Source organism: Meleagris gallopavo, chromosome 8, assembly GCF_000146605.3.
Source record: "Meleagris gallopavo isolate NT-WF06-2002-E0010 breed Aviagen turkey brand Nicholas breeding stock chromosome 8, Turkey_5.1, whole genome shotgun sequence".
Lineage (NCBI taxonomy): Eukaryota > Metazoa > Chordata > Aves > Galliformes > Phasianidae > Meleagris > Meleagris gallopavo.
Window position 1 is genome coordinate 20,893,533 of NC_015018.2, and position 18,514 is coordinate 20,912,046.

Below are 18,514 nucleotides of genomic sequence, written 5' to 3' on the forward strand. Positions count from 1 at the left end.
CCAGTAAATATTTACACTTGTTGTAGTTGTAGTGTGGTGTCTAAATACAAAAACCTAAATACTTGTTTGGTGAAAACACCCCAAAGTAGTACCATACCTCAATAATATGCATTTATAGCAACATTAAATATGATACACTGAAGCATTATGCAGAAGGTACAAAATGACTTTTAAGTTCTTGTATAGCACCAGTAATTGTCACAGAATAAAAATAATATTTTCTAGATGTAGTAGTTGCTTTAGATCTTGATAAAAATGGTGAGACATATAAGACCTAATTAACGTGGGCGCAAAATATAAAGTAAATTCACAAAAACAATTTCAACAGCCTGACTGACAACTATATAAAATATATTTATTAAGATAACGTGAACAACCTTGTGGAGTTCTTTGCATTAGTAAAGCTTATGCTACTTCAAATAGTTCTGTCTTTCAAAGGCAAGGCGTGGCTTTAAGTAAATGTTAAATTTTTGGTGGAGAACTTATTTCTGAAGATAAATGTTAAATTTTTGATGGAGAACTTATTTCTGATAAGAGAAGGTTATTGTCACATTCTTAAATCACTGTATTATTTAAATACAGGAGGTAATGATTAAATGTTTTACATTTGGCAATTTTTAGAGAAATATTTTTTAAATTTATCAAAATAGAAACATTTTTCTTCCTCAAGCATAAGTAGGAACACTACAATTAGTGGCATGTTAAACATACATACGATACTAAAGAAATCATCTTAAAAGTAGAACAAATGCAAGAAAATCCAGTTGAAGGCTGAGTTTTCTAGTGTCTAAATCAGAAGAGCACAAGTGTCAGTCTAGTGCTAATACATTAGCATAAAAAATAACAAGTATTTAATGGAAAGAACAGATATACCTTGTGTTCAGTTTAGAAAGATGAGAAGTAGAAGGCCTGTGATGGTATGTATTGCCATCATTGACATGAGAAAAGGAGAATCTTTTCTCTTAAGCATTGAAAAAACTACAATTTATCATGTACACATGCATTTCTGTCAACTACAATAGTACAATCTGCAAAATATTACAGATGTGCAAGTTCCTATCTTTCTCCATCATTAAAACATGCCAAGGCAATTAGTACACATCTGCTTTTCCCAAAATTTAACTTTTCTTCTTTTTAAAATACATTTCCAGCAAATCACTTTCAGGACAGAGCTCCTTTTATCTGGTTCTTGCCCATTCCTACTTCTCTTCCAATAATACCATTGTTTCCTCTGGTAGAATCATTTGTAGTCTTAATTAACTTGTAGGTTTAAGATCTTGACTTTGCATAAACCTGGATAGCTCAACAAACTTTCTAGCTAAAGCATCACTTTTCATTGCTGTTTAGATATCTGTAAGCATAAGCTCTATAAATAGGTTAGCACCAAAGTTTTACAAGATGCATATCCAAATTTAATACAGTTATATTCTATTTAATGCTGCTGGAGCACTGCAATTTACAAGAGCAACCTCAGGAAGCAAAAGATGTGCCCACATACATACATACACAATTGGCAAAGTGATTTTTGTACCAAAAACAGAAAAAGAGCAACTCATGTTTACTCTCTTCACAACACCATGGAGGCAGAAGCAAAGCAACAAAGTGTTAATATTTAGATTCCTGTGGAAACATGAATGTGTACTTTCATGTGGATACAGGTTAGTTCAATGACAGTAAAATCAAAAGAAAAAAAAAAGTTACAACATGGTATTCCTCTCCCTTCATAGTATGCTCGAATGAAATGATAGCCAATTATTATGTCAAACATGGTTTTACAATACTCAACATAAAAATAAAAACCACCAACAGGCAACGGATAGTAGAGGCGTCCCTGAATTATATGCACACGGTGACAGGATACAAATGTACTTTGTTTATATAAAAATATATTCAACATTTAATGAAACAGTCTGAACAATTCTAGGCCAATTTTGCAACAGATGCTGTAAGTATAACTTGCTTCCACAGTACTTTGCAGATATTTTGCCTGTAGGCTAATTATTTTTTTATGCAAAAGGACAGTGACAAAATTAGTCTCTCTTTACTTTTACCTTTATCCACTTGCCAAGGAATCATACTTCATTAGAATCATTGAATTAGTCAGTTTTTTTACTATTTCACATTAAGTAATATACCCATTTCAAACTGAGACAATATTTTAAGTCACTTCACTTAAGCATTTGCTTGGGAGTTGGTTCAGGAAATAAAGTCAATTTAATCCTATTTTATACTCTATACTTGGAATAGAACAGATGAAATTTAAATAATTACTGAAATGTTGCCTTCATTCTGCGCAGCGTGTCCTGGATTTTCCGAGAATGTTTTTCTGCCGGTATATGATGGAAGTTGGTGCAGTTGTCAGCTGCCAAAGCAGAAATGTCTGCATCCTTAAAATGAGTTATTCTTTGTCTGAGGTAAGATTGCAGCTTGTAATCTGGTGTAAATGTATAAGGATTCTCTTGAAAAGCATGAACTTGGCTCACAACTTTTGCAATATTTCTTGAAAGAAAATATAATAATAATAAAAAAAAGATGAGTTTCTTTTGCGGTTGACAGAAGAAGAAAAGTTTAAAGGAAATACAAAGGCATTGAACATTTACTTCTACAGTATCTGTCCACTTTGATGTCAAAATGACTGAAATGATTTAATTTGCTAGATGGGAAATGCATTAGCTCTCATTATCACATTAGATAATATTCTCTCCTACGTACAGCTACAATAATTACCTAAGTTTAGTCCACTTGTGAGCTCCATTTGTCATTGTGAATCCTCCAGTTTCAAGTTGTTGGACATGCATAGCTAAAACATGGGCTGATGGAATTGTTGGAAGTGTTTTGAATCTTTCTCCTTCCATCAAACACAAGCTGTCACTTTTTAGAAAGACCTAATGAGAAGATGTACACAGATAAGTAATGTATTACATTTAAGGCTAATCTTTATAAGAAGTTCTCCACTTCAAGTGCTGAGCACTACACATCAATTTTTTCATAAATCCCAGTTTACAGCCAAAATTGCATTTTAGAATTTTTCAGTACAGACTACATCCAGAAAACTCCTGTAGAATTCTTCAGGAAAAAGTATCTAATTTCATAGTTTGCTTTGAAAAGACTTTCTTGATTCTTAGTCACATGGGATACACTTTTAAGAAAAACTGAGGTGAAAATGCAAACATAGACTAAGACAGAACAGTCCTACAATAATTTAAAATCTCCTTTGTAATTCAAAATACTAATTTTGGCTTTCATCCTGCAGAGGTACTCCTTTAGTTAGAGCTTGAGTCTCCCTCAATCCCAAATAAATATTTTATGTTAAAGACTTTATACTATACCTCAACAGCCTTGAGTTCTTCCATTATTTCAGCTACTTTTGCAGGTAAAATTTTCCAGGCCTTATAATAAAAGAAAACACATTTTTGTTTCCCATATTAATGCCCGTATATGAACAAGATTATTTTAGGCAAAATAGTTACAACAGAGAGTCCCAAACTTACTGGTAACTGTCGTACAATAAGATTTTCCAAGCCTGCTAGGATTTGCATCGCAGTAGCAAAATTTCTTTGTTCATAGCAGGACTTTGCTATGAGAAGAAATTTTGATAACAAGCTCACCTGCAGCTGGAAAAAAATAATTAAGATATACCATTTTTTTTTCAGCTCATGTGCATTTAGAAGCTATTCAATTCAGTCATTTGCTAGGAATATGCTTTAATGGTATACTGACTGAGCTTGGAATTGGAAATAGGCCTAACGATTCCATGGAACGAAGTATCTTTGCAAGTCTTGGAAGGTGCTAAGTCCAAGGCTTATTGCTGGTAATTTCTCAATTATATTGCTCTTACAAGGCTGAAAAGTCACTAAAAGTAAACTCCAGGACGAAAATGAAGACTAACATAATACTTCCCATTGAAATATGCTTACATACAGTACCTGATACTGATCATACACATTTAAAAACTGTCAAAACACACCGACTTCATAGGACCAACCAGTACCACATTGTCTGGTAGAAAAATATATTTAGAATACATTCTGCTAGGATTTAAAACATTTGTTTAAAATTTTCTATCTCATACATGGTTTGAGAAAAAATTAAAAATAGGGAAGCCTGATAAAAACCCAAATAATCCAACAGAAACAGCAACAAGGGAATTGAGAGGTTTAGTGTATGACCTCTGAGAGATAAAAATAAATAAATGTGAGCAGATGCAGACTTAGATTTTTCACAGTGGTTAGAAAGAAATCAACTGGTAGCTGCCTAGTACAAATACAGACACAGATTTACTAAGATATTATTCAGTTTGGAAGCTAAAACACTAATCAAGTTTAACAAATGACTTTCTGCTAAACTATCAAGAAGGCATATAAGCAGTATACACAATTCTGAGATTTCAATATAATCTCAGTATTCAACTACTGTTTGGTTTTGACAAAAATAGCAGATGCCCAAACAGAAACCTAATTACATATTTCTGAAACGTACCATAAATCTGCAAAATGACTGAAAATAAGAAAAGTAAAAGAAAAGAAGACAGAGGTAGTCTCCTTCAGAAACTCTTATCAGAATTGTTGACTGTAGTAACTGTAGTAACTCCACCACTGTTTTGGTCTTTTCTTTCACTGATGCCTTTGTTAAAATCTTTCACCTCCTCTCCTCAGGCAACCGCCTTCTTACTTTCTATCAGGTTTTAAAATCTACAAAGCGTCCAAAACAGAAGCTCGTAATGACAATCAAAAAAGTTGATAACTGCCGATTTTCATAGGCACATTTCAAAAGAGTTCTTGCAGACTCTCTACATAGAGAGTCATACATTAAACATTAATATATATGTATACACATTAACATATAAATATTTCATAATAACACAACAAAACAACAACAAACCTTAGATGTATGACATGTTACAATTTCAGCAGCAACCCAGGTGCTGACATTGTCTGCATTTCTTAGTAATTGTATAAGGTACTGGTCTTGTATACACTTTGATAGAAACAGATTACAGACTTTAAAGGAAACTTCCTCAGTAGAAATGGCTCTATAAAAAGGTAGAAGAAAAGACAAAGATAAGTCATTCTGACTTTGGGTTTTCAAGGAAAATTCTGATTCTGAAGGAATGGTACCAAATTCTAATCATTTACAATAATTTTGCAGCGCTTTGGCTTTATAATATTTTACAAAGTACATAGGGAGCTATGTTACTTCCTCTTGTAATTACAAGATAATCATATATGATTACACAAAAACTACACGCAGTAGACATTTCTGCATACAAAGACATCATCATTATCATTATCATTATCAGATAAACTCTTCAGTAGAAATACAACTAATGAAACAACAGCCAGTAATTTCAGCTTATCTAAAAACAGCTACCGTTAAAGAAATTGAACGTGATACATTGTGGCTTCACACTGTTTCCCCATGTCTGAAACCCAAATCAGTATAAACCAGCTGATTTAAGCTTTGCCCTTCAACAATCCATAAAAAAGAATCCCCTGACATAAAAGTCTACTACAGGCAATGTTTATAACAAGCACTAATTAGAAACCAGCTGAATCCACTGAGTATGTGAGAACTAGAGCATAAATCTAATATAATTGACTCCATGTGACCAGATGAAAACATTACCTACCATTTAGCAAATCATGGTAACTATTCTACATTTGAACTACTAAAGGAAAATTCTTTTGTACCTGTGAAGACTGATACTTCATCTACCTTACAGTACAAAATGAATGTTGCACAGAGAGGTTGTGGAGTGTCCATTAACATTCAGAACGCTACTGCACATTAACCTCAGGCTCTAGCCAGCTTTACTTCAAGAATCTGGGCTGGACTATCCTTCCTGCGAGTTCTTTTCCAACCCCAGCTATTCCGTGATTACAATGATCATTTCTATGCACCCACACTTACCCAGTCACATGCACACATGTTATCAAGCAGACTGTTTCAGTAATGCTGAAATTTCTTCCCTCAAAATAAAAAATGTCTGAAGTGACCCCCACAGTAAAAGTCTTCAGAAATAATTTGGCGTGATTCATTTTAGATTTTAAAGAAATCATCTTGAATACATGCATAGGTACATGTATATACACAAACCCTCCCAAATTTCAGAAACTTATGTAGCCAGAACATCTGCTTGGTCAAAAGAAAATATGAAATATTTTAAATATTTCTCTCTTCCTGGATATATTGTTACACCTTTAACAAGTTACTATACATGAGTAAAATAGAGGAACAATTAAAATAAGAAACTTACTTCTGTACAGCAACACATTTATCTTTAACACCAAGTGCTCTTGAATTCAGAAAGTGTACTGGATGACATTTATGAAATAATTCCTAAACAGAAAGAACAAGATGTATCTGTTTTCAGATCCAGCAATTCTTTTAAAATGCTAGAGGATGAAAATGGCAGATTTCTTTTTTCATTCTTCTTTGTTCTCTCTTCAGCAAATTTATCAGATGGATCACTGCCTAAGAATAGTATTATCCCATTCTATACTTTACTGTAGAGATTTCAAGAGAAAAATGAAGTATTTTATCCAAAGAATAATGAAACAGTGGAAGCCTACTAAGCTTGAAATGAGGTAGGAAAAGGTAGAGAAAGGAGATTGAGTATATATCAAGAAGATAGATAAAATTTGTACTTCGAAGTAAGCCTAGTCCTTTGTACCTGTTGCAGTAATGTCAGTTGACAACAAAGCTGTTGCACACTGTATTCTGTTAAAAGATATGGTCCCACTTCATCTGCTTTAGCAAAGGAGACTGGGAATTCTTCTGTAAAACTGCTATAGCATGGCTTTGGCAAAACCGATGAAATAGTGTACAGTTGCTCTCTCTGATAATGTGCAATTGGTCCCATACCTTTGGAAAGTTTCCAGTTAAAGTTCTGTAGAAAAAAAATACATAAAGCTACAACTTCTCTGAAGCCAAAATAAGTCTCCCCTCAATTTAACCATCTGAAATGTTTTGTTAGAGAAATACCTTTGTGGAGGCAAAACTCTTCAGTTCATCTTCAAGGCTAGACCTGAATTGATTTATTCATACTATTTTAAGTAAGTATAATATGCACAATCAATGAGTCTGAGCAGGAGGCTGCTGGACCTCAATTAACAATCGGTATTTTAAAATGTATTCAAGCTCACTGCTACATAATGGCATATATTCCCAAATTTTATACATTATATTAAACTTCTTAGGTCTCAGTATTTCTTGTACTTTTTCTTTCATAGCAAACAGTGCTTCCCAAATGAATACTCATTTTTTTCATTCTTTTCCCTTCTTTCAGCTTTCAGTATCATTATGATGCAGTAACAATAAAATAAATCCATACTTTCCCTGTTTGTCTTGCCTTTCATTGACAGAATCCCCAATATAAGCCATGGAATTCTGCAACTTTATAAAAAATGTGATTCTAAATCACATTTGAACACTATTTATACGCTTAACTTTCAAGCATCATTCTGGTCACTTCGCAAAAAGATCTTTTTTCAGTGGAAGTCTATATATATTCCAACTTCTGACGTTATCTTTCAGAAGCAGACTATATGAACCAGTTAATATAGCTCAGGTCAGTTTTTGCTACAAGCTTTGGAATTCTAGAAAGAAATTCCTCATCCCCCAAGACTTTATTTATAGCCTTACACATATATATAACTCAATAAGTATTAATGTTTGACAAGTAGGAAAAAAAAAAAGGTTTCTAAGTATCTATGAGTCACACACTAGTATCAAGAATAAAGAGTTTCAACTCCTCTCAAAATTTGGATGATCTGATCTATTATTACTGAAACAGTTGATAAGAGTGTGTTTAAGACTTAAAATGAAACCCATATTTCTATAACTGTTTAGGCTTTGAAATAAAATTTATTTCAAAATAAAACTGAAAATGGAAGTATACAAATGTTACTAAACCAGAATGTAGACCCTGAGCTGGATATTCTATATTTTTAGTCAGAAAACAGTATATGGAAATGTCTTCTGCACAATGCAGTCTAAAGACAGGACATACCTTTCTGAACATATCTTCTGAGAGCTTTTTACATATGGAGTGTAATGTTTTTCTGTCCTCCTCCTCTTCTTCTTCACCTTTCTCCATACTGGAGCACTGCTGAGAACTGCCATTTTTCCTGGCAGAAGCATCCTCAAGCAATGACAACAAGTGCTCACCATACCCATTTAATGGAGCAACCTGTAAACGCAAAACAAGCTAATAGAATATTGAACACAATTTCTGACAAATTATAAGCAAGACAAAAAATACTTATAGGATTCAGGTCTGCGCAAAATCAGCCACATGACTGTCAAAAACAGTATTGTCTTTTTTATACTTTAGTTGTAATAAGGACAGATTTTTTTTTCGTAACAACAACCTTACATCCACCATGTATTTATTTTTTTTCCTTCTTTGAAGCTTCCATTGAAGTTTCTGCTTTACCTTGGAAGCAATAAATTCTTTTAGGGTACATAAAAGGTTCGCATTTGTTGCAAAGTCTACATTGTAACAGTCTTCAATCCAAGCCTGCAGGATGTAGAAACTGCGGTTACATATTTTGGTAAGTGATGAGGAGGGATCCAGGCTTGCACTAGTGAGAAAAAAATAAAAATTATTGCATCAGTATTAATACCCAATTCCAATTTAAAAATAAATGCTGGAAAGTCTGTAAGTCATGTAGTATTGACAGTATTATCTTATTCTTATGCTTCATGTCTCCAGAATTCATGACCCTATAGAAACAAAGTTGGCATTGTACTTACAACTCAACACTGAACAACTAGGAAAATTAAGACTCAGAAGATTAAAAAAGATAGCATATTGCCAAATATAGCACTTGCTCCAATTTCACTCTCACATGGCAAGAGAATCTTACAAAAACAAACATCAAAAACAGAATTTATTTAAGTAGTTATTTTCAGAAACAGCTATTTGCCATTGGGGGGGAGGAGGGATGAAGAGGGGAAATCAACTGTGCTTTGATAATATTTTTCATAGGAAACTACTGTACCTGGATAAAGTGCTGCTAATTCGATCAAGAATAAACTGCAAAAATTCCTCCTGTGTGCAGAAATAGCGAAACGTGTAGAGAAATTGCTGCACATAGCCTTCTAAAACTGCATTTCTGTGAAGCAAAAGAAAAGCTTCAGACAAGCAAGAACACAATTTCTTCTCATGTAAAGCAACGACAAAAATCTTCAAAATATCAATAGCAGAGATTTAAGTCTCTCAAGCCCTACGGAAATTTTTGATTTGTTTTTGTTTTCTTTTTACACATATTTTAATTGTCCACAGTAATATTATAATTTGTTTTTAAAAGAAACTTCTCTATTTTGAATCTTGTGGAGAACTTTTGACACTTTTATTATAATCAAAAGTTGCATTCTGCAGAAGAGCACATTTAATGCCATTGTTTCTACGATCTCAGTTGATGCCATTTTAAAATTTCTATTATAAGAGCATAAAAGGTAAATATTTAAACAAGAAAATATTTCCTGATGGAGACCCATGTGGTATCTCCATACTATTATTGCTGGGGTACCTTAGAAGGACACTGTTCTCACCTCAGTTGAGGTTTAACCTATTTTAACATAATTTTTAACATATTTTTAACATAATTTTTAACATAATTTTTAACATATTTTTCCCAACCTAGGCCCTGAGACAAGGTTGCAATCTATATCAGTCCCAAGGACCTACATTTTCACATCTAGACCATATTAGTAAGAATGTTCAAATTATATGTTTTGAAAGAATTATTAAACTGCTGGTAATAACTAAGCCATGTTTCCATGGCAACTGTTAGAGCTAAACTTCAAATAAGTAGAGGATAAATAAAGATTAAAGTTATTAATTCTCAATTTAGTATAAGTTGCTTCAGTTTTAAACAAACTCAAAGTTAGCAGTTTGGCTTATTTCCTATAAGATTGTCTTTTGACAATTCTACGCCCATTTCTGCAAATAAACACGCACAGAAATAACACTGAACTAGATACAAGAAAGGATAATTTATATAGTGCTGAGTAACCAAGATTTATCACATACACTGATTTTTTTTTCTTACTCCCCTCCCAATTAAGGATGCAAGTGCAAAGCACACTATACCTGGAATATAAATAAGCCATTAAACCAAGTGGTGTCCCAGCCTGCAGAACTTTTATTCCATTTTGATTACTGCACTTGTGTTTCTCTGTGTTATAGTAAACAAGCACTGATGACTCATCTGTGGGAGCCTCATCCATGGTGTCAGTTCTCCCAAAGTGAATGATGGTAGGAAGTACACTGGATTCCACACCCCATTGTTCTGCATACATTATCTGCTCAGAGAGGCAAAGCCACGTAAAAATAAAACACAAGAAAATAGATGCTTTTTGCATCATATGCATAAATGTAAAATACACTCTACTCAATCAAAGCCAAATAACATTTTAATTTTATTTTATTTTATTTTTTAAATAGTACCAGTATCAACTATCTTTAATTTAATCATTCTCTCACGGTTAATTTGGCACTTCGGCACAAACCACTTCACAGCTCATACTCATGACTTAAGCGGCCGAGGACACTGATGAAGTGTTGAAATTACAAATAAAACCAAAAGCAAAATAAAGTCAGACTTGCCTGCACATACTTCTTCACCAATTCAAGAAACTGCACCCTTGATTTCATCTCTTGTAGCTGTCCTCTCAACTTGGGCAACATAGATTTAGTTTCAGGACCTTTGAATCGAAAGCACACACAGCATAAAAACATCAATTACTCTGATATACAGGGAAAAAATTTTAAATGACATACTAGACACTCGACAAAGCCAAGTGCAAGGTGTTACAATTGGGTGGTTCCAATCCCAGATAAGTATACAGACAGGGATAAGAACTCAATGAGAACAGCCCTACGAGAAGGACTAAGCCCCGAAGGACAAGCCATTCTATGATTTTATTACTGGCAAGTTACTGTAATCTTACCCTTGTTTCTTCTTTCTTTTTGCAATAGTTTCTGGTAAACTTTATGGTCTTTCTGTAATTTTTAGTCTCCATCATTAGCAATTGTTCTAGTTCCTATTTAGAGAGAGAAAGGATACTGATCATAAAAGAAAATACAAAGTTCTGGTAGGAAACTGAAGTTTTAGTGGAGTTTTGTTGAAAAAAATGAACAACCAAATAGATAAAAATACGATATTAGTCAAGAAAAAATGCCTTCCACACCTGTGCTTACAGGAAAATTACAGAAAACATCACCTGTTCCCAGAAAAGCATTAGGTACATCATAGTTCTACATGTTATGAACTATAGCTGGTCTGTGTGTGATGAGACAGCATTTAAATTTGTCTGAATCCACTTACATAAATATCCCTTATGATTGAACGTATCTGGTTATTTTCAAGAGCATTTTTAAAAAAACTGACACTCAGAACTCAAAGCAATGAGCTCTGAAATCAGTGTACACCCCAGGAATGCTCTGTTAAGCAGGGGACCTGGATTTGCAGTGAGAACCGAATGTTTGACTGAAAGCAATCATTTCCAGATCAGTATGGTTGCATTATATTATGCAATCAAGTCAGAAGGCAGTCAGGAGTGCTATTCTATAAATAAAGGACACATCAATTTTGAAGTTCAGTTTACATATTTTATATTTATGTGCTTTATATAATTAAGAAAAATGGAAAGCTGAAATGTCTACTGCGTTACAGTAGAGCATACTGCAGCAGTAAAGTATATCCTGCTTATCACAACAGATCAAGTTTAATGTAAACATTTATTTGTTTGCATATCAAAGATTTCATTATTTTACTAATCAATGAAAATGGATCATCCATGTTGGGTTCAGCTTCTGATTTGTTATGGAACAACTAACACTACGTGCATCGTGGTTTTTAAACGTGGCGGCTTTTGCACTTGGGTCCTAAGCTAACTATCATTGACCCAGTTACATGAAACAGCATTTCAAATGGAATAAGTTCACTGAATGCAGAAGACAGAACTCCCACAAGCAGAGTGATCAGAAAACACATAGCTCAGAGCTTTTTTTGAAACAACAGATTGGTAAATAGGTTAGACTTAATGGGATGGACTTACTAGAAATTAATTTGAGTTTCAGAAAAATCTGTCACTGTTTTTCACAAAAGCTCAAAAGGTTTAACAGCACAGTTCATTAGCAGCAAGTCACAAAAAGCCCTGTGGATTTTCAAAAGAACTACCATTTACACAGTCACCATATAGAGAATAGTGAAAGCACAGAAAAGCTATTATGAAGATTCTGAATTAGAAACAGCTTGCTTTTATTTAAAGGTTTGTTTCTATTTCAATAGTTAAAGTGAAAACAGGATGGTGATTAAAAGAACATAATCACGCACACACACACGCGCGCACACACACAAAAAAAAATCAGAAAGAGTGGCTATTTTCTAATGTTTGGAATCTGATGGCTATTTGAGGAAGTGAGTTGTCCCTTAAATTACTTAGGTGAATAGCAGTAAAGTCAGTAATCATGTTATAGGTCTAGAATAGAAACATTTTTGATTCAGCCATACATTCAGTTGTTATTTGATAAACTTTTGCATCCTCTGAACTGCATTTAATTTTATGGGATGCTTTTCTATAGAATGTTGTTTAGTCTAGGGAACAAAGTAATCATAGAGTAGCTTTGTTTAAATGGGAAATTTGTAATTTTCAAACTGTTCTGAAGCATGGACTTTTACATGCTGAAGAGGGTTCCCTGAAAGTATGCAGAATGTGGCAGAAGGGAAAGGAAAAGAGAAAAGGAATGAGAGAGGGAAAGCTGAAGGCAGAATATGAAAAACCTTTGCTAGAAACCTTATAGTCACAAGTTGGACACAGAGAAGTTTGGTGGAGACTGACAGGTAACTTCTGAGACCTAGACGAAAAACCCTGCGGGCAAAGAAGAAAAGGGCAAAGGCTAAGGGTGCAGGCTTGGGGCTGCAGAGAACTGGGAGCAAGCTTATCAGAATACAGAAAAAAAAACAAACTTATTGTGATAGCAGACTGGGATATTCCTCTGGAGAAACAGCCACTCTCATAGCTGATTTCTGTTCTTGCTGTGCTGCAAGGACTTGAATTGTTTTTTCCTGGATGTGTTCTGTATGAGGGAGAGCAGCTCCTGGACCAGAGGTGATGGGAGGCAGGTGATATGCAGTAGCTTGTGGAAGGAGCAATATAGATGTTGGGAAAGATGTAAAAAAGTAGGAAAAAAGACTGCAAGTTTTAAGAGAAAACTAAGCAAGCCTCAAGCTATTTATGTGATTTTGAATAAAAAACTTTTCAAAATGCAGATGAACCTTTGCTGAGCTTTAGAACTGCAAAGAACTATGTTTAAAACCTACAGAGTAAAGCATTATTTGTTTTCATAACATCTGAAACTGTCATCTTTGACCTATAAATATCTTGCATTTTGTGCTGCTGCTGCAGTTTTAAATATGGGAGGATAGGCTTGAGATGGAGCAGTCTACCTTGCAAGGCAGGAAGAACTTTCCTCCGGAACTCAGACCACCTTCCTGTTCAAACCGTTCACTTTCCAGCCTTGCTTTAGTCCCTGTAATCCTCCTGGCCTGAAGAGTGGACATGTGCTTCCACTGCTAGATTTTACAAATGAAAATTAGCTACTAAAATAATTATTTTTTGAGCTTCAACTCTGGCAGAAGACTCCTTGTGTTTTCACATTGAGTCTATTCTATTTTTTCAGCATTTTGGATCAGATAGTGCATTATTCCCCCTAGCATTTATGAATTATTAAAGATGCCATTTGTTTTCTAAATAAAAACTTGAAATATCCATGACTGATGAAGTTTGGAAAAATAGAACAGTTTTATGAAGGTTTTCTTTTCTCACATTTAGTGCTTAAGGTAAAATTTTGGTGCAATTGGAACATTATGATTTAGTATTTTTATTTTAAATATTTCGGGCTTCACAGAATGTTAGTGTTATAGCAATGTCAGCAGAGAGATTGAAGCTGTTGATGTAGGGTAGTAAAAGAAAAAACATACGCAAGAAGTAGTGACATTTTAAACTACTGTTGAATTTGCCATAACAAGATATTTAAAAAGCATCTTTAACAGAAGATTATATAATGGAAAATTTAATACAATATTATTGAAAATATCACATTTTACTCTTATGTAAAATATAAAGACCTCTTATGTAAATACAGCAGAGTGAATATTTAAGAGAGAAAAGGGGGTTTATTCTCACTAAAATACAACACATTCTGTCATACTTTCAACCAGTAAATAAAGAGATGTCTTAATGATTTTAAATCAATGTACTCACCACTTTTTTAGCATCTATACTTTGTGTTTCATTTGATTTCTGCTTTCCAAGGTTTTTTATGTAACTATGAACTTCTGAATCAAAACATTCAGCTCCATAAAATGCACTGCTCCAACCAGGACTACAGCCATGAAAATCAGGTGGGTTGGGAGCCACAAGGTAGCTGTTTTCAGCTGTCTTTATTACAGCCTCTTCCTTGGGCTCTGCATTTTCTTCTGCAAAGTCTGGACCAATATGATAGCCATTGGTTTGTAAATATTGTCCATCTTTTTCTATAGGGATAGTATTCTGCAGCCTTGACTCTTTTTTGATATTATTTGAGGGCGTCTCATTAAAATTCATTTCAGCTAACGATGTATTTATCATAAGCTCATCCTTCATGTCAAAAGTAGCTTCTCCTTCTCCTTTAGGGGGAGGTTGGAAAGAAGAAATAATAGACATGCTGTAATGTATCCTTTGTTAAACTTAAACACTACACTTAGAAAATGCAATTATGAGATTACTTATGTCCTCTAAGAGTAGAACATTCTTCTTTGGGCTTTGTGCTTGCTTTTTCTCAACTACACACTGTAAAATACTGAAGGTTAAAGACATTTCAGAACAATCAAGCTTTGGTCAGTAAATTTCTGAAAATTAGAAAATTCATTCTGCATATGTAAAACAAGTATTTAAACAAAGCATAGCATAGGACTTTCTAAACAAAAAAATACCAGACCTGTGCACATATCAATAAGAAGCTTAGCTCTTGAGTTCTTTTCCATATATTGGTCTCAAAGGTTTTATTCCATGCAGAGAGGGCAAGAGTACTTGACATAGCCAATGGGGACACATGTTAAACTTTCTACTCCTACAGGACTCATTTCCTTGAGCTACGATGGGATTTCTCTGCAGTTATAACAGCTACTACAAACCTCAAGGGACTGTGGTGACAGTCAAAAGTTGGCATGATGCTGACAGGCATTTTTATGTCTGCCACAAGTCTCCCTTTTCACTTGAGAAATCCTCCAGGGCTTCGATATGCCAGCTTTGGAGTCAAATGGACTCGAATTACTGGTGCAAAGCAGTCACATACCCCATGGGAAAGTCTGGCTGTACATTTGCCATCATTCTGAGCCAAAGTAGAAAATCATAACCTAGCATGGCAGCAGCCAAGAGCAAGCTTTCAAACATAAATTTTGCCATAGAAGTTAAGCGACTGCAAGGGGGATAAGCTGATCTCAAAAGAATACTCAATCTAAATTTATTCAAAACAGAAAAGTAAGCAAATTTAAAAACAGATTGAATAATATGTTCTTTATGTAAGAATTCTTGCAAACATGCTGGAAAGGAGACTAAGGACTACTGAAATACTACATAATTTTACAGAAATTTGTAAGCGAGTCTGTGCCTTTTTTTTCTTTTTTCCAAACTGAAGCTGTTGAGACACTCAAGGTTTTTCTTTCTATGTGTAGTTATATATACACATACTACTACCTTCATTTCTCCCTGTACTTTAAATATGTAACCAAGATATATTACAGAGTAAGGTAATTAATGAGATACATTACATAAAACTAAAGATGTTCAAATATAAATATTGTACAACTACTAAGAACCTTGTAAAGTACTGCATGTTGCCCCTGTCATCATCTTTCAGACTGTGATAGATAACCTTAAAAGAAGTACAAAGAGGTGCTATTAGGATTAACAAGGAAAAAGAAAATCCATTCTGATATTGCCATAGAAATTACTGACTGTTCACTTTAGCAAAACAAAGACCAAGAACAATTCTTTAAATATGATGTGTTTTTATTCTTCTCTAACAACTCCTCTGCCATTTCTTTAGTATATTCTGGCTATCATAAACATATTAAAGACTTATGCAATAGAAATCAAATACAAGATGCCCATGAATATACCATGTTTTAATAATGGGATTTACCAGTTCAGTTTCTAATTCAGTTACTGAAAGAAGGAATGTTTTCTAAACCTTCAATCACAAAGTATGATAGGAAAAAAGGCAAGTCCACTGTGAAGTTCTTCAAATAAAGAATCCACAAATATAACTTCAACAACTGTCCTGAAACTTACATCGATAGGCATCGATAATGTTCACATTCATCGATAATGTTTGTAAGTGTTAAGGTGAGTGTTTTTCTGAAGACACACTGAAAGCACCATTCTCTCCATTGATAGATTCCCCACACAAAGAGACATAAATTTCCTTCTCACCCTCTGTGTGATCACTGCTTGCCAAAAAGCTGTCAGACTTCTTCAGATTTTGGAATACACCACTTTTTGAGTCATCTGCCTCAGTTATGCTGAAAATACATGAGAATTGGGGAAATACAATGTTTCATATCCTTAAGGCAAAAAAGGTGGCAATTAAAAGCTGTTTTCAATGTCAAAGAATATTAAGTTCATAAATCCCACTTATAAATTAATTACTGGTTACAGTAGTCTTTGGTAAGTTTTTTTTTTTTTGAAGTATGCTATATCTGGGTGCTGCAATAAAACAAGAAAGATTTTTATTATTTTTTCTGGCAGATATTTAATGGAAGATGAAATAAAATAAATAAGAAACTCATTAAGCCAGTGTTTTCTTACTTAACAGGTTTACAAAAGGCTGTCACAGGAGGAACACCGAATGAAATGAAGTTTAAGTAAAATATTTCTAGCAAAGCTAAATTAATTTACTTGTTCTTAGGTGTGATTGGAACAAAAAGATGTTTCAAAGCAAATTCATTCTTAACTTAATGAGAGTTTGAACTAATGCATAAAAAACTGAACTCAAATACAATAATTAAGCTGAACAGTAGGAATAATTTATTTCACTTCTGATTAAACAGCCTATTTCTAACACAATTCCATATTCAACCAGGTTCAATATTTGATCTCCATTATTCAGCTATCTTAGAATGGAGTTACAGACAAGCTTAATAGGAAATATCTTTGCTAAATTATTAAGTACTATTTGCTTTGGAGAAGGAGACGAAGACAGGGAAATAATCAGATGTCAGAAAACAAGTAAAAACACTTAAAGAGGAGCAGCATATTCTTTTCTATCTCTAGGAAGTAGGGAGAAAAATATTAAAAGGAATTATAAGAGGGAAAAAGTTGAAAAACACGTACCATAAAGGTGAAACTCTTTCTCCATTTACTACTTGATAAAGATTCTCCAGTAATTTTTCATCCCAGTATAGGTCACAGAACTTCTCACAAATTTTGTCAGAGAACGTACCGAACTTAATTTCCTTTAATGCTAAAATGAAGTTACCTTGTTTAAAAACAACAAAAAAGTAAAACTCCACAAATGAACAAAAATAGAAAAATACATTACTAATAACATTCTTACATATCAGTGATGTACAGAAGAAAATAAACATACCCATATCAAAAACTTCAACTCCATTCTCTAGATAGCCATCAAAGGCAAACTCCTCTTGTATAAGATGAATCACTTCCTGTAACGAAGTGTCATTTGTTCTGCTCTGCTGGGACAAGACTTTTTCATCAAAGACACAAGAAGCCTCTCCGTCCACTGAGGTACAAGGTGTGAATCCTTGTTCAGAGAACATATTGCGTGTGTTGGTAGCACCCTCAAGATCTTGGCAGTTGGTCTGAACAACTTGGTCAGTTTTTTCAAATGCATTCTGTGTATTAATAGTCTTACAGTTTTGCACTTTGAGTAGAGAGGAGTCGTTTTCTGTTTGCATGCTGAGTTTGTAACTTGCAATAGTACTTGAAAGTAACACTGGCAAACTATGAGAGCAATCAGAAGCAACCCTTGAATGAAGAGGCTTATTTGGTATTTGCTCTGATACAGCTAAGTGTACTGGTACAAATGTTAAAACTCTTTTCTCTGAATTCTGTTTGAGAATGATGTTATTTATATGAAGAGGATTAGGAGACATAAGAGAAGTTAAGGAGCTTGAAGGAACTTCAGATAAAATTTTTCTTTCTTGTAGAATACGTGAGGAATCAGAAGTAAATACATCGCCTGACTTTTCTTTTTCTAAAGAAATCTGGAATGGGTGGCCTGGAACTTGTAAATGACACTCAGGTATTTCAGATGTAGTTTCAACTACATTTGTGTCCTTGATACCACAGCCTTTAAAGCCTTCTACATATCCTGATTTGCTGCGATCAATGTGTTTTTCTTTTCTCGACTTTTCCTTGAGTTTTTCAGTAGCTGGTGTGTGAACTTCCCTGAAAAGGAACAAAGAATTTTGACAGGACTATGCCAGTGATGTAACAG

General features: G+C 34.0%; 1 protein-coding gene across 1 annotated transcript in view; it reads right to left on the reverse strand.

The window, feature by feature from the left end:
* Positions 1-6: 6 nt before the first annotated feature.
* Positions 7-18,514, reverse strand: part of KNDC1 (kinase non-catalytic C-lobe domain containing 1) — a 63,439-nt gene continuing 44,931 nt past the window's right edge. Inside the window, 18 exon segments of the mRNA XM_010714578.2 lie at positions 7-2,499; positions 2,728-2,885; positions 3,330-3,389; positions 3,492-3,614; positions 4,882-5,032; positions 6,257-6,339; positions 6,674-6,889; positions 8,012-8,191; positions 8,438-8,585; positions 9,006-9,119; positions 10,100-10,311; positions 10,616-10,713; positions 10,960-10,998; positions 11,001-11,052; positions 14,278-14,681; positions 16,489-16,577; positions 17,389-17,533; positions 17,645-18,465. Coding sequence (XP_010712880.1) covers positions 2,268-2,499; positions 2,728-2,885; positions 3,330-3,389; positions 3,492-3,614; positions 4,882-5,032; positions 6,257-6,339; positions 6,674-6,889; positions 8,012-8,191; positions 8,438-8,585; positions 9,006-9,119; positions 10,100-10,311; positions 10,616-10,713; positions 10,960-10,998; positions 11,001-11,052; positions 14,278-14,681; positions 16,489-16,577; positions 17,389-17,533; positions 17,645-18,465 — 3,325 coding nt within the window. The 3' untranslated portion in view covers positions 7-2,267.